The sequence below is a fragment of the Malaclemys terrapin genome, chromosome 25 (genome assembly GCF_027887155.1).
Source record: "Malaclemys terrapin pileata isolate rMalTer1 chromosome 25, rMalTer1.hap1, whole genome shotgun sequence".
In the NCBI taxonomy this organism is placed as follows: Eukaryota; Metazoa; Chordata; order Testudines; family Emydidae; genus Malaclemys; species Malaclemys terrapin.
In genome coordinates, this window is record NC_071529.1 from 1,654,251 (window position 1) to 1,666,657 (window position 12,407).

General features: G+C 56.5%; 1 protein-coding gene across 5 annotated transcripts in view; it reads left to right on the forward strand.

Moving 5' to 3' along the window:
* The window catches only part of FMNL1 (formin like 1), a 58,674-nt gene that overhangs the window by 18,192 nt on the left and 28,075 nt on the right, over positions 1 to 12,407 (forward strand). For 3 of the 5 annotated variants that reach the window (XM_054014619.1, XM_054014618.1, XM_054014621.1), the window contains exons 2-4: positions 3,658 to 3,741; positions 10,275 to 10,388; positions 11,696 to 11,769. In XM_054014619.1, coding sequence (XP_053870594.1) covers positions 3,658 to 3,741; positions 10,275 to 10,388; positions 11,696 to 11,769 — 272 coding nt within the window. The remainder of the gene's footprint in view (positions 1 to 3,657; positions 3,742 to 10,274; positions 10,389 to 11,695; positions 11,770 to 12,407) is intronic. The other 2 variants (XM_054014620.1, XM_054014622.1) reach the window with 1 other exon arrangement.

The following is a 12,407-nucleotide window of genomic DNA, read 5'->3' on the forward strand; positions in this document are numbered from 1 at the left end:
AGGGATGGCAGTTCTACGTTGTGTGTGCTAGTGCTCGGGCTGGGAGAACGCCCACCTGTGAGCCTTAATGGAGCCCCCAGATGTACTGGAAATGGGAGAGGAGGCCGGGGGGGGGGCTCTCTGAATGGTTGGGAGTTACTTAGGGATCCTAGCCCGAGCAGAGTGGGGGAGGAGGGGCTGGGCACTAAGCCAGGGCAGGAACCTGCCCTAAAAGGCATTAGGACGATTAGGAAGATGTCTGTCTTGGGACAGGAGCCAAGTGCCCAGGTTCAGAGCTGCCCTGTGTCCGTGGGGCCCTCACATTGGTTTAAAGTCCTATTGACTTGCCTTCCCTGGTCCTGGTGAAACGGCAGGGGTCTGCCCAGTTGCATTAGCCACCGCTGGATGGTGGCACGCAGCATCTCTCCTTGGTCAAGGATGTTAACGAAAGAGGGGCTACGATTGGCAGGTGACATTGCTCCCTTTCTGCTGGAGCGAAAGCCCCACCCCTTGCCAGCCTCTCCCGCGCCAGGCTGTCCCAACCTGGGCTATGATGTGTAAATCTCTCCCATCAGGGTATCTCTGCTTTACAGAGGGGGAGAGGAAGTGACTTGTTGGAGACAGGAGTTCTGGCTCCCAGCCCTGTGCTTTAGCCCCAAGATTGTCCTGCCAGGGCTGGTCCATGCTGGGAAATGCCATGTTGTCCATGAGCGACTGGGCCATTAAACGCTGCGGGTAGGTGAGGGCGGTTGTGTGTGATGCCTGGGGAAGCCGAAGGCAGCCCTGCCTACCCGGAGAGCTCTGTGCTGTTAACAGACCATCTGACATGCTGCCCTTGCCCTTGTGCCCACTGCTTCCTGGGCACCGGGTGGCACCGTGCAACATAACCCCCAGCACCTCTGGCGGTGGGCGCCGTGGGAATGGGCCCATTCCTTGGAGAGCACCCAGCGCGGGTGCAGCTTGGGCTCTCCGCCGGCTGCTCTCAATCGGAGCACGATCCTGCTCGGACGCCCAGGCAGTGAGCGCCGGGGCTGTTGATTGTCTCAGTGAGGCTATTTCTATTTCTAGCCTCGCAGCCTAATTTTAGCCTCCCTGCTCGGCTCAGCTCGGCTCTGCATGGCTGCGTGAGGGAGGGAGGAGGGCCCCGCCAGAGGCTCACCCTAGTGTTTCCAAAGCAAAGGGACCGAAGGAGCCAGCACAGATGGGAGTGAGCTGGATCCAGTGGGACCTGGCTAAACCCAGCTGTGCCTGGAGCAAGGCGCTCCCCAGGCCCTGGGATGCCTTTCTGCCGTGGGTTTCCCCACTGCTGGAGAATCCCTGAGCCCTCTCCCGAGGTGGCTCCGTGTCCTCGTCTCCTCTCAATCGCACACATCGCCTCTGACAGCCTCATTCATCCCGAATGCACCACAGAGGGCACTGAAGTGCAGTTAGCGGGTGGTGCGATTTCCGCTCCAGGAGTGCATCTGGCTTGGCAGGTCTCCTCCTGGACGCACTCCTCTATAACGAGCCGAGGCTCTTTCGCTTTCTTCCTGAGCAGTTTGGGTTTTAAGTCCAAATCCCTCTGGAGCGTGTTTCCTCTCTCGTTTCTCATTATCTGGGCTCCTAGGAGGTTCTGCCCATGTTGCCCAGGCTTGGCAGCCTGATGACTCAAGCTAATTTGTGTGAAATGCCGTGAGTGTTGGCTGCCCTCCACTTTTCGCACTGTGAGGAATCTACAGGCACTTCACAGCTGTCACTGTCACCACTCAGAGTCATGGCAGCGGTGGGGCTAGAACTCAGATCCTCCTGCTCGCAAAGCACAGGCCTGGAGCATGATGGAGGTGCATCCCATGAGCACCATGTGTCATTGTTCCTGCCTTCCATGGGCAATGGAGCTATTCCTCCCAGCTGACAGCTGCCCCTCCCTGGGGCCTTAGCTCCCGGCTCCTTGCCTTTTGGGGGGAAAAGTGACGATTTTCTTTAGAACCAGGAAAATAACCCACGCTGTGCATTAAATGTCTGTGGGGAACTGCTGGGCTTCATCTCTTGAGCAGGATCTATGGCCCCCATCGCCGTTTAGTGCCCCTTGGGGCTTCTTTCATGGCTGCAGCCCCATTGCCGCCCCTGAGCCCTGGCAGGCTGCCCGGGGAGCTCCAGAAATCCCAGGGCAGGCAGGTCTGTGTGCTCGAGCTCCATCTTGGACGCCAGGGTGGAGCATGGCATGCTGGGAGCTGTAGGCTCAATGGGGCCATGTGCTGGAAGGGAGAAGGACTTTGGCCTGGTGGCTTCCTCGCTGGGTCCCGGCACCAACGCTCAGTGAGCGAGCTGCGAATCATGTAACTTGGTCAGGCCCGAGCCCTCCCCCAGCACAGCCGAGCATAAGGAGAAGTGAAGTCCCCCGTGCTACCTGTTTGGAAAGGGGAAGTGATGTCACATCCTGTTCCTGCACACGCAACGCAAGGGCAGGCTCTGGAGAAGCCAACCGTTTGTGCCCAATTACCACACGAGGGGCCCGATCCTGGGACAGGCCGAGCTGCCCAGGGGCCTGGCTGGCTCCCCATCTCTCCAGATCAGGCCCAAACCGACTGCCGTGGGATGGGGAAGCAGGAAGGAGCTGGGTTGAGCAACATCAGTGCTGGGAACACCGCAGCGCGCAACATCCTGCCGCTGAGCTCATGCCTCTAAACAGACACTGATTTCATGGGCTGAGACCCATCACGCGGCTGCACATGGCTCCCACGTGGTCTCTCGGAGGGAGAGCGGTAACTGCACTTAATGCAGCCTTTAAGATGGCAAGGGGCAATGTCCAACAGCTGCAGCTGGGGGCTGAGAGCCGGGACTCCTGGGTTCTACACCCCACTCAGTCGCTCCCGGGGTGGACTTGGGCAAATCACATCCCCCATCTGTGCCTCAGTTTCCCCGGTCATAAAATGGGAGATAACGCTACTGACCCACCAGGCAGGGCTAAGCTGTGAGGCTTGAGTAGCTGATTGTAAAGCATCGGGAGGCCCCGGGTTAAAACTCGCTGTCAGAGGGAGTCTGGGCTTGTGGAGACTGGTGATGGGGAGCTTAAATCATTGCACTGAAACTCGACTTGGCTTTATTGATCCTTGTGTGCTGCACAAGCATCACCACAGCACTGAGCGAGTTCCTGGGGTTCTGCCCCCCCGGCGCTGTGCACAGTGCAAATCCCGAGGGGGGGGGGGACTCCTGGGTTGGTGGTGAGGAGCACCAGAGTGGGAAGTCCTCAGGACATTATAGGCTGAAGCCTCTCGTTCTGCAGCCAGACACTAGAGTAGATGTCGGAGGTCTCCACCTGTTCAGGACAGACTGTCTGTGTCTGTGCCAGGCTCGTGCCGAGCTGGGAGTCTCTCTCTGAGACCTGACCAGTCCTGGCAGCTCTGGTTGGTGATGGAGCAACCCAACCACGTCCTGACGTGGAGCTGGAGCTCAGGGGCTCCGTCCTTGGAGGTGGAAGGGTCGGGTGGGGTGGCGGGGATGCAGTGCTGGTAGGAGGGTGGAGGGTCCAGGGCACTGGAGGAAGATGGGGTGACATGCAGGGACCCTGCATCGTCCAGGTTGGGCCTAAAGAGAGAGATGGCTAGGGCTCAGCCCTCTCCACACAGGGGCTCTGCTTCCCTGGTGGTCATGGCAGCTCTGGCACCCACTCCTGTCTCACCCCGTCTGTCTCCCCTGCAGGATTCCATGAACTTGCCGCCCGACAAGATGAAGCTGCTTAGCCAGTATGACAGTGAGAAGAAGTGGGAGCTGATCTGTGACCAGGTGAGACTGAGGTACCCAATCCAGGGACGTCTCCAGGAGCTGCGGGCACCCACGCGCCCCCTCCCCCCCCCACGGCCACCCTAGCACCTGCTGCAAGAGATTCAGCGCCCTCCATTACCCACTGTACACAACACTCACGGCAGGAAACTCACACCCAGACACTTCCCCCTGGCCCCTTCCTGTATTGCTCAGGTTGGTACCTGATCACAGGCTTTCAGTCTCATGCTTCATGACTCACGACAGCGGGGCCAGAGCGGGGAGAAGTCACGCTCACTGCTTCAGCCCACGGATGTTCCGAGTGGCCCGGCAGCCTCTGCTCCCAACTGGGACGGCCGAGGGCTGGCTCCCCTGCCAGCACTTTGCAGTCATTGGAGGGGCCTGCAGAGGAGTCTGAGGGGCTGAATCCTCTGAAGCCAAGGAGGCTAATCCCAGCATTTCCTCGATGAGTCATTTCTCTCCCCTTCTGTCCTCTCTGCACCCACAGTCAGTCAGTTCCTTAGCAGCAGAAAGATTCACTTCACTTCAGGGATGGGCTTTCTGCCAGAGGCCATTAGCTCAAGTCGCCTTTTCCTGGTGATCTGCAAAGAAAGCCAGGGGTCGATCCTCTTGCTCTGCGTTGGTGCTGAGAGGGAGCAGGGACTGGGCATGTGTGTGCGCGTTAGGTCTTTTCCAGCTCAGAGAGGGGTGGGGGGCACCAGGGCCCAGTCTTCCGAGGCCTGCCGGATCGGGCCCTTAATGCCTGCCAAGCGCTCTGAGGCTGCAAATGCCGTGTGAGTGCTGAGTATTATTAGAAACCGGTGAAAGATCAAATGCCTCAGAAAACCCTGTAATTGATGCATCTCACTGGAGCAACTGCTTCCCTGGGGAAGGGGGAGGGGCTGGTAGTTTTTGCTAGTGGCTGGATATTTTAACCAGTCAGCCTCTGCACTTGCTTGTTAGTTCAGGGGTTCTGGTGACTCCAGATTTTGCTTTTGGGGGTCAGTGTTGAGTGAAACCCTCAGGTTTGGGGGTGGAGGCTCGGGGGCAGGAGGGTGTGGGCAGGGGATGCTGAGCTTTCAAGCAGCAAGGTCGCAGGCTGACTCAGGTTGGCAGTGGCCGCTGGGCATTGCTGTCCCAGGGCTGCCTTGTTTCATAGAATCATAGAATATATCAGGGTTGGAAGGGACCTCAGGAGGTATCTAGTCCAACCCGCTGCTCAAAGCAGGACCAATTCCCAACTAAATCATCCCAGCCAGGACTTTGTCAAGCCTGACCTTAAAAACCTCTAAGGAAGGAGATTCCACCACCTCCCTAGGTAACCCATTCCAGCGCTTCACCACCCTCCTAGTGAAATAGTGTTTCCTAATATCCAACCTAAACCTCCCCCACTGCAACTTGAGACCATTACTCCTTGTTCCGTCATTTGCCACCACTGAGAACAGTCTAGATCCATCCTCTTTGGAACCCCCTTTCAGGTAGTTGAAAGCAGCTATCAAATCCCCCCTCATTCTTCTCTTCTGCAGACTAAATAATCCCAGTTCCCTCAGCCTCTCCTCATAAGTCATGTGCTCCAGCCCCCTAATCATTTTTCTTGCCCTCCGCTGGACTCTTTCCAATTTGTCCACATCCTTCTTGTAGTGTGGGGCCCAAAACTGGATACAGTACTCCAGATGAGGCCTCACCGATGTCGAATAGAGGGGAACGATCACGTCCCTCGATCTGCTGGCAATGCCCCTACTTATACAACCCAGAATGCCGTTCGCCTTCTTGGCAACAAGGGCACACTGTTGACTCATATCCAGCTTCTCGTCCACTGTAACCCCTAGGTCCTTTTCTGCAGAACTGCTACCTAGCCATTCGGTCCCTAGTCTGTAACAGTGCATGGGATTCTTCCATCCTAAGTGCAGGACTCTGCACTTGTCCTTGTTGAACCTCATCAGGTTTCTTTTGGCCCAATCCTCTAATTTATCTAGGTTCCTCTGTATCCTATTCCTACCTTCCAGCATATCTACCACTCCTTCCAGTTTAGTGTCATCTGCAAACTTGCTGAGAGTGCAGTCCATGCCATCCTCCAGATCATTAATGAAGATATTGAACAAAACCGGCCCCAGGACCGACCCTTGGGGCACTCCGCTTGATACCGGCTGCCAACTAGACATGGAGCCGTTGATCACTACCCATTGAGCCCAACGATCTAGCCAGCTTTCTATCCACCTTATAGTCCATTCATCCAGCCCATACTTCTTTAACTTGCTGGCAAGAATACTGTGAGAGACCCTATCAAAAGCTTTGCTCAAGTCAAGGTATAACACATCCACTGCTTTCCCCTCATCCACAGACCCAGTTATCTCCTCATAGAAGGCAATTAGGTTATTCAGGCATGACTTGCCCTTGGTGAATCCATGCTGACTGTTCCCGACTCCATGCTGACTGCTATCTCCTGATGGGCAGTTAATTTGGCTCCTGCTCCTGGGGACATGGAAGGAATGACAAAGCAGCTTTCCCACCGGCCCTGATCGTGGCTGATGGCAGGCCCAGCGGAGAGGCAATAGGTGGGTGGGACATGGAGACTGACCTCCCTGTCCACCTTCGGGCAGGCCCTGCAGGCTCGGGGCTCAGTGCCCTGCTACTCGCGCTGTCCATGCGCTCTGGATAAATGGGGGCCATGGGCTGTTCACCTAGGGGCTCACCCAGCACAGTCATCCCTGGCCCTAGCCCAGAGCTCTGCTCAGGGGTCCCAGGGCTGTCATCATCCCTCTAGCCTGCCTGTGGTCCGGGGCCTGAGTCTGACGGGAGCTGGCTGGGCCGTGCGCTCCTTGAGGAGGTGGTGCGGGGCAGGAGTCATCGCGTGCCAGCTGGGATACTGCGTAGAGCAGGCTCTTCTTGGCTTGTTCCACGGCCAGAGCCTCAGGGCCCTCATCCTGGCTCTGGCTGGGCACAGGCATCTCCCGCCCATCAGTGGAGCTCTGCGAGGCTGCCAGGAGTCCAGCATCTCGGAGTGGGCTCGTGCATTCCTAATCCCAAGGCCAGAAGGGACCATCCAGTCTGATCCCCTGGAATGCACAGGCAGACACCCGCCCCACAGTGATCCTCAGGGCAGGTCTGTTAGAAAAACCTCCCAACTTGATTTAACAATTGTCAGGATTGGAGAATCCACCTTGCAAAGTTGTTCCAATGATTAGTTACCCTGGCTGTTAAACATTTACACCTTATTTCCAGCCTAAATTTGTCTGGCTTCAACTTCCAGCCATTGGATCGTGTGACACCTTCCTCTGCTGGACTGAAGAGCCTGTTATCAAACCTCCATGTGCCAGCCTCTGTCCCCAGGACCGTTCTGCTCTGCTACAGTCACTTCCCTTCCCTTTGCCTCAGTTACCCCATCGATACACCGGGAAGGAGAAGTCCTGAGGCACTTGGATGAAAGGGGATCTCGATGCCTAACCTAGGCCAGCGCAGTGTGGCTCAGGCATGCTTTTAAATCCAATGGTCCCAGTTCAAGCCCCATGGATGGATCATCATTAGAGAAACATCCGTCTCTGTTACGAAGGGTGCATCCACACTCAGAGTAGTACAGCTGCAGCACTGCCGTGCAGACCGTAACGGGAGGGGCTCTCCCGTCAGGCCTGGTCTACATAGAATCATAGAATATCAGGGTTGGAAGAGACCTCAGGAGCAGGGCCGGCTCCAGGGTTTTTGCCGCCCCAAGCGGCACAAAAAAAAATAAAAAAAGCCATGATCGCGATCTCCGGAGGCAATTCGGTGGGAGGTCCTTCGCTCCGAGCAGGAGTGAGGGACCCTCCGCCGAATTGCCGCCGAATAGCTGGATGTGCCGCCCCTCTCCGGAGTGGCCGCCCCAAGCACCTGCTTGGCAAGCTGGTGTCTGGACCCGGCCCTGCTCAGGAGGTGTCTAGTCCAACCCCCTGCTCAAAGCAGGACCAATCCCCAACTAAATCATCCCAGCCAGGGCTTTGTCAAGCCGGGCCTTAAAAACCTCCAAGGAAGGAGATTCCACCACCTCCCTAGGGACCCCATTCCAGTGCATCACCACCCTCCTAGTGAAATAGTGTTTCCTAATATCCAACCTAAACCTTGTTATGCAGACAAAACTACACAGGATCATTTCAGGGGGCAAGACAAAGATGCCACATTTATTATGATAACACAATTTGATTTATGACCAATAACTTAATACACACACACACACACACACAGACAGACACACACACACACACACACTCTGCAGCTGCTGTATAGGAGAAACTGCTGAGCTTGAATTGCTATGCAAACTAGATACAATCAATTTAGGCTTGAATAGAGACTGGGAATGGCTGAGCCATTACAAAAACAACAAAGAGTCTGGTGGCACTTTAAAGACTAACAGATTTATTTGGGCATAAGCTTTCGTGGGTAAAAACCTCACTTCTTCGGATGCATAGAGTGAAAGTTACAGATGCAGGCATTATATACTGACACATGGAGAGCAGGGAGTTACTTCGCAAGTGGAGAACCAGTGTTGACAGGGCCAATTCAATCAGGTGGATGTAGTCCACTCCCAATAATAGATGAGGAGGTGTCAATTCCAGGAGAGGAAAAGCTGCTTCTGTAATGAGCCAGCCACTCCCAGTCCCTATTCAAGCCCAGATTAATGGTGTTAAATTTGCAAATGAATTTCAGTTCTGCTGTTTCTCTTTGAAATCTGTTTCTGACTGTTTCTGTGGCTGGCTCACCGTGATGGTCCAAGCGCTACTGGTGAGGTCGTGCACCGCTGACACAAGGAGCCGAGTGTGCATGCACAAGCAATTGAATAACTGCAGTGGCTGGATGCCGATGTCGACATGGCCTGACTGTAGTTAATCCACCTCCCCGAGGGGCGGTAGCTAGGTAAATGGAAGAACTCCTCTGTGGGCCTAGCGCTGTCTGCTCCAGGGTTAGGTCGCCATAGCGATCTCTCTCAGGAGTGTGGATTTGTCACGCCCCCAGAGACGGAGCTAGGCCCATGTAAGTTTTCAGTGTAGACCAGCCCTAGGACAAGGCTTCTTAAGAAGAGTTAACATCTGTGTGCCCAGTCTCTGCAGTGACACTAGATAGCGGTTGATTGATGGGCACTCTGCTCACCAGCTGGTGTCAGGCAACAATCCCTCTTGCACAATGTTCTGCTGTGCAGGGGCGGCAGGTCCAGCGCTGTGCCCTGGGGCGGGGGGAGGGAGGGAGGCAGGCCCAGCGCTGTGCCCTGGGTGTGTGGGGAGGAGGGGCGGCAGGTCCAGTGCTGTGCCCTGGGAGTGTGGGGGGAAGGGGAGGCAGGCCCAGCGCTGTGCCCGGGGGGATAGGGGGAGGGGAGGCAGGCCCAGCGCTGTGCCCTGGGAGTGTGGGGGGAAGGGGAGGCAGGCCCAGCGCTGTGCCCAGGGGCAGGGGGAGGGGAGGCAGGCCCAGCGCTGCGCCCTGGGTGTGTGTGGGGAGGGGAGGCAGGCCCAGCGCTGCGCCCTGGGTGTGTGTGTGGGGGGAGGCAGGCCCAGCGCTGCGCCCTGGGTGTGTGTGGGGGGGGGAGGCAGGCCCAGCGCTGTGCCCGGGGGGATAGGGGGAGGGGAGGCAGGCCCAGCGCTGTGCCCGGGGTGTGTGGGTGGGGAGGGAGGCAGGCCCAGCGCTGTGCCCAGGGGAGGAGGAAGGCGCAGTGCTGGGCCATGTGGGGGAGGAAGGCAGCCTGGTGCTATATCATGGGATGAGGAAGCTGGTCTGTGGTTATGCACAGGATTGGACATCAGGAGATATGGGTTCTAATCCCACCTCTGCCACAAACCTGTCCTTCGGCAAGTCCTTTCATTTCTCTACTTTGTAAAATAGAGATAATATTCACCTAGCTCATGGTCAGGGCTTGTGCAGTGTAATGGGCGAGTGCGTGTAAAGAGCTTTGAGACCCTGGGTTGGAGGGGAATAGGAAGGTGGGGCGTACTATAACAGGCGTGGCCGGTGGGGTTTACAGAGCACCCAGCTCTGGGCGCTGCTCATCCTTGGCTGGGCAGGACTGACAGTTGGAGGTGTCGAGGCAGGAGACCGGACTGGTGTGGTCTGGGGCAGGGGACTGCAGGGCTATCACAGGTATTCTGTCTTCACCGATGTAGCTCCCGAGCTGGGGAGGGTCCCTGTGGCACTCCCCCGCCCCCATGCCCAGTGTGTGCAGCACAGCACTGCGTGAGGAGCGGTGTCTGTCTGAGCCTGGCACGGTGGCCTAGCGTAGTTCCGTGCCCTAAAGAAGAGGGCTGGCTGTGAGTTCTGAGCCAGGCCAGTTCACTCACTCCCACTCAGCATCGAAATCCTACCGGATCCTGGCAAACGTCCTTTCTCCAATTCCCCTCCGACTAGTTCCCGGGGGCAGGCGACCTGGGCAGCGGGTCGCTTCCAGAGAGCGAGTCTCTCTCCCTGCCCTATGCAGCTGTTTCTCATGCACATCTCAGACCCCTGCAGTCTCCGCAGCGGCCCGCTCACTTGTGGGTGTGTATTCTCCTCCATCGTCTGCGGAAGCTGGGCCCGAATGTCTCCCTTTCCCTCCCTCCTCGCAGGAACGATTCCAGGTCAAGAACCCCCCCTCTGCGTACATCCAGAAACTGAAGAGCTACTTGGATACGGGCGGAGTCAGCAGAAAGGTGACCTCCGATTGGCTGATTGCTATGGCGGTATTATCCTCCCCCTTTTATTCTCCCCTCTCCTTTGCTTCCCCTTAGCTTTTGTACCGCAGTTGAGAGCTGAGGTCCCTGAACTGGGGTACGTGCACCCCAGGGGCACAGGAGCTGTTGGAAGTGGGGTCCGGTAGCAGGGTGGTCTGTCCTCTGTAAGGGGGAGGGGAGCCTGGACCAGACAACCTCTTTCCATGCCATGAGCCCTGCAAGGACACCGGTATTGCAGGGCGCAGCACACTAGCTGGAGGTTGGGGTTAGGTGTCCATCAGGTGCCTACCTCCTGGCTGGCTGGCTCCCAGGGGGAGAGGGAGAGCAGAATTACAGGGGAGCAGCAGTCCAGGAGAGAGGTTCCCTGGGCTGGGACCCAGAAGAGAGACTGTGGGCTGGGGAGCCTGCCTAAGTCACAGCACAGCCCTTAGGAGAAAGGCTGTGGAATCCCTTGGCTGCGAGGAAGGCGTTTAGTCCAGAGACCAGGGCAGAGGGAGACCCGTGGGAAAGACGCTCCAGAGAGGGCAGGGGCTGGCAGAGCTGCCTGGCTCAGAGGAAATGGGAAGGGAGCCCTGGAAGGAGGATGAATCGGAGCTGGAGCTGCCTGATGCCAGATGAGGCCCCCACATTTCCAGCTCCCTATCCCTCCCTTCTGAGCCCTCCCTGCCCTTTTACACGCCCACTCCCTCACACCCCACCACCGCCCCTCCCCGCAGTCTAACCTCATTACAGCCAGCGGGAAACGGGAATCTCAGTTCACAAAACTTTTCCTGATTTCAAGAACATTCCTGTTCTGCATCGAGATGAAACTGTGACTTTTTGAAGTTTTTGGTGTGGAAAAACCTCAGAGAGACACCCCCCCCCCCCAATCCATCCCAGAATAGCCAGTAGCCTGAGGTCAGGGCACTCCGTGGGATGTGACAGCCCCAGGTCCCAGGGCCTGTTCTGAGTCAGGCGGTTCTGGACTGGGGCTGCGTCTCTCTCATTTTGACTCGAAATTCCATCCTGGGCCTGAGGACCCTTCCTTACAAAAGTTTAATGGAAACTGAGACGTTCCTGTGAAAAGTTTTGGATTTAACAGATCGGCATTTTCTGATGAAAAACCATTTAGTCAAAAAATGTCTGTTAAGGCCTAAAATAAGTGTGCACAGAAAGGAGATGCTGGCATGAGGGGAGATACGTGGACCAGTAACGCTGGGAATCGCTGCTCTAGAGGTTATCTGGAGTTAACACAGGTGGTAAAAGAGAAATGAGGCTGCAACCTGACCAGTGATGGTGCAGATCTGTCTAACGCCCCTTTGCTTTTTGAAACGCAGTTTAAGAGACGAGTGCAGGAGTCCACACAGGTGCTCCGAGAGCTGGAGATCTCGCTGAGGACCAACTATATCCGGTGAGTATCTATGGATCACGTGCTAATGTCCAGGGTTAGTGCAGGTGACTGTCTCCCTCTAGTGGCCACTCTCACCCTGCAAGTGATAGGGCTTGTGCTTTGGGGGCTGCAGGTCTGCGTTGTACTTGGCGGCTGTGCCAACAAGGGGGGTTACACTCTTGCCTGCTAATCACTGCAGGCCTGCAAGGAGGAGGGGCTGCTATCAATGCTAGCCGGAGGTCTGCTTTGACTCCAGGAGCAGAGCTGCTGTGTTTTTGAGTACAAAGGTCCCTGGTTCAAGACCCGTCACTCAGTGATGCATTCCTGCCATGCGCCATCTGCTGCTCTCCTCTGCTTGGCTTTCAGATGCCATAATGGTCGTGCCGTGTCTGGGGGGGCTGAGCACTGTGGGGAACTAGGGACGGCCCCACTGAGTTTGCCTCAGTGCTACCATCCCACTGTGAAAATCTCATGACTTTGGTGATGAGGCTTTCGTGGGCCCCTGGCTGTCTACCAGCCCCATCTGGCTCATGGAAGATCCAGAACAGGTGCAAGTCTGGGTGGAGATGGGACCTTCACTCCTCTGATGGTTAGAAAGCGTTGCCGAATTTCATACCTAACCTTGTTGATGGGCAGTTTATATCCCTTTGTTCTTGTGT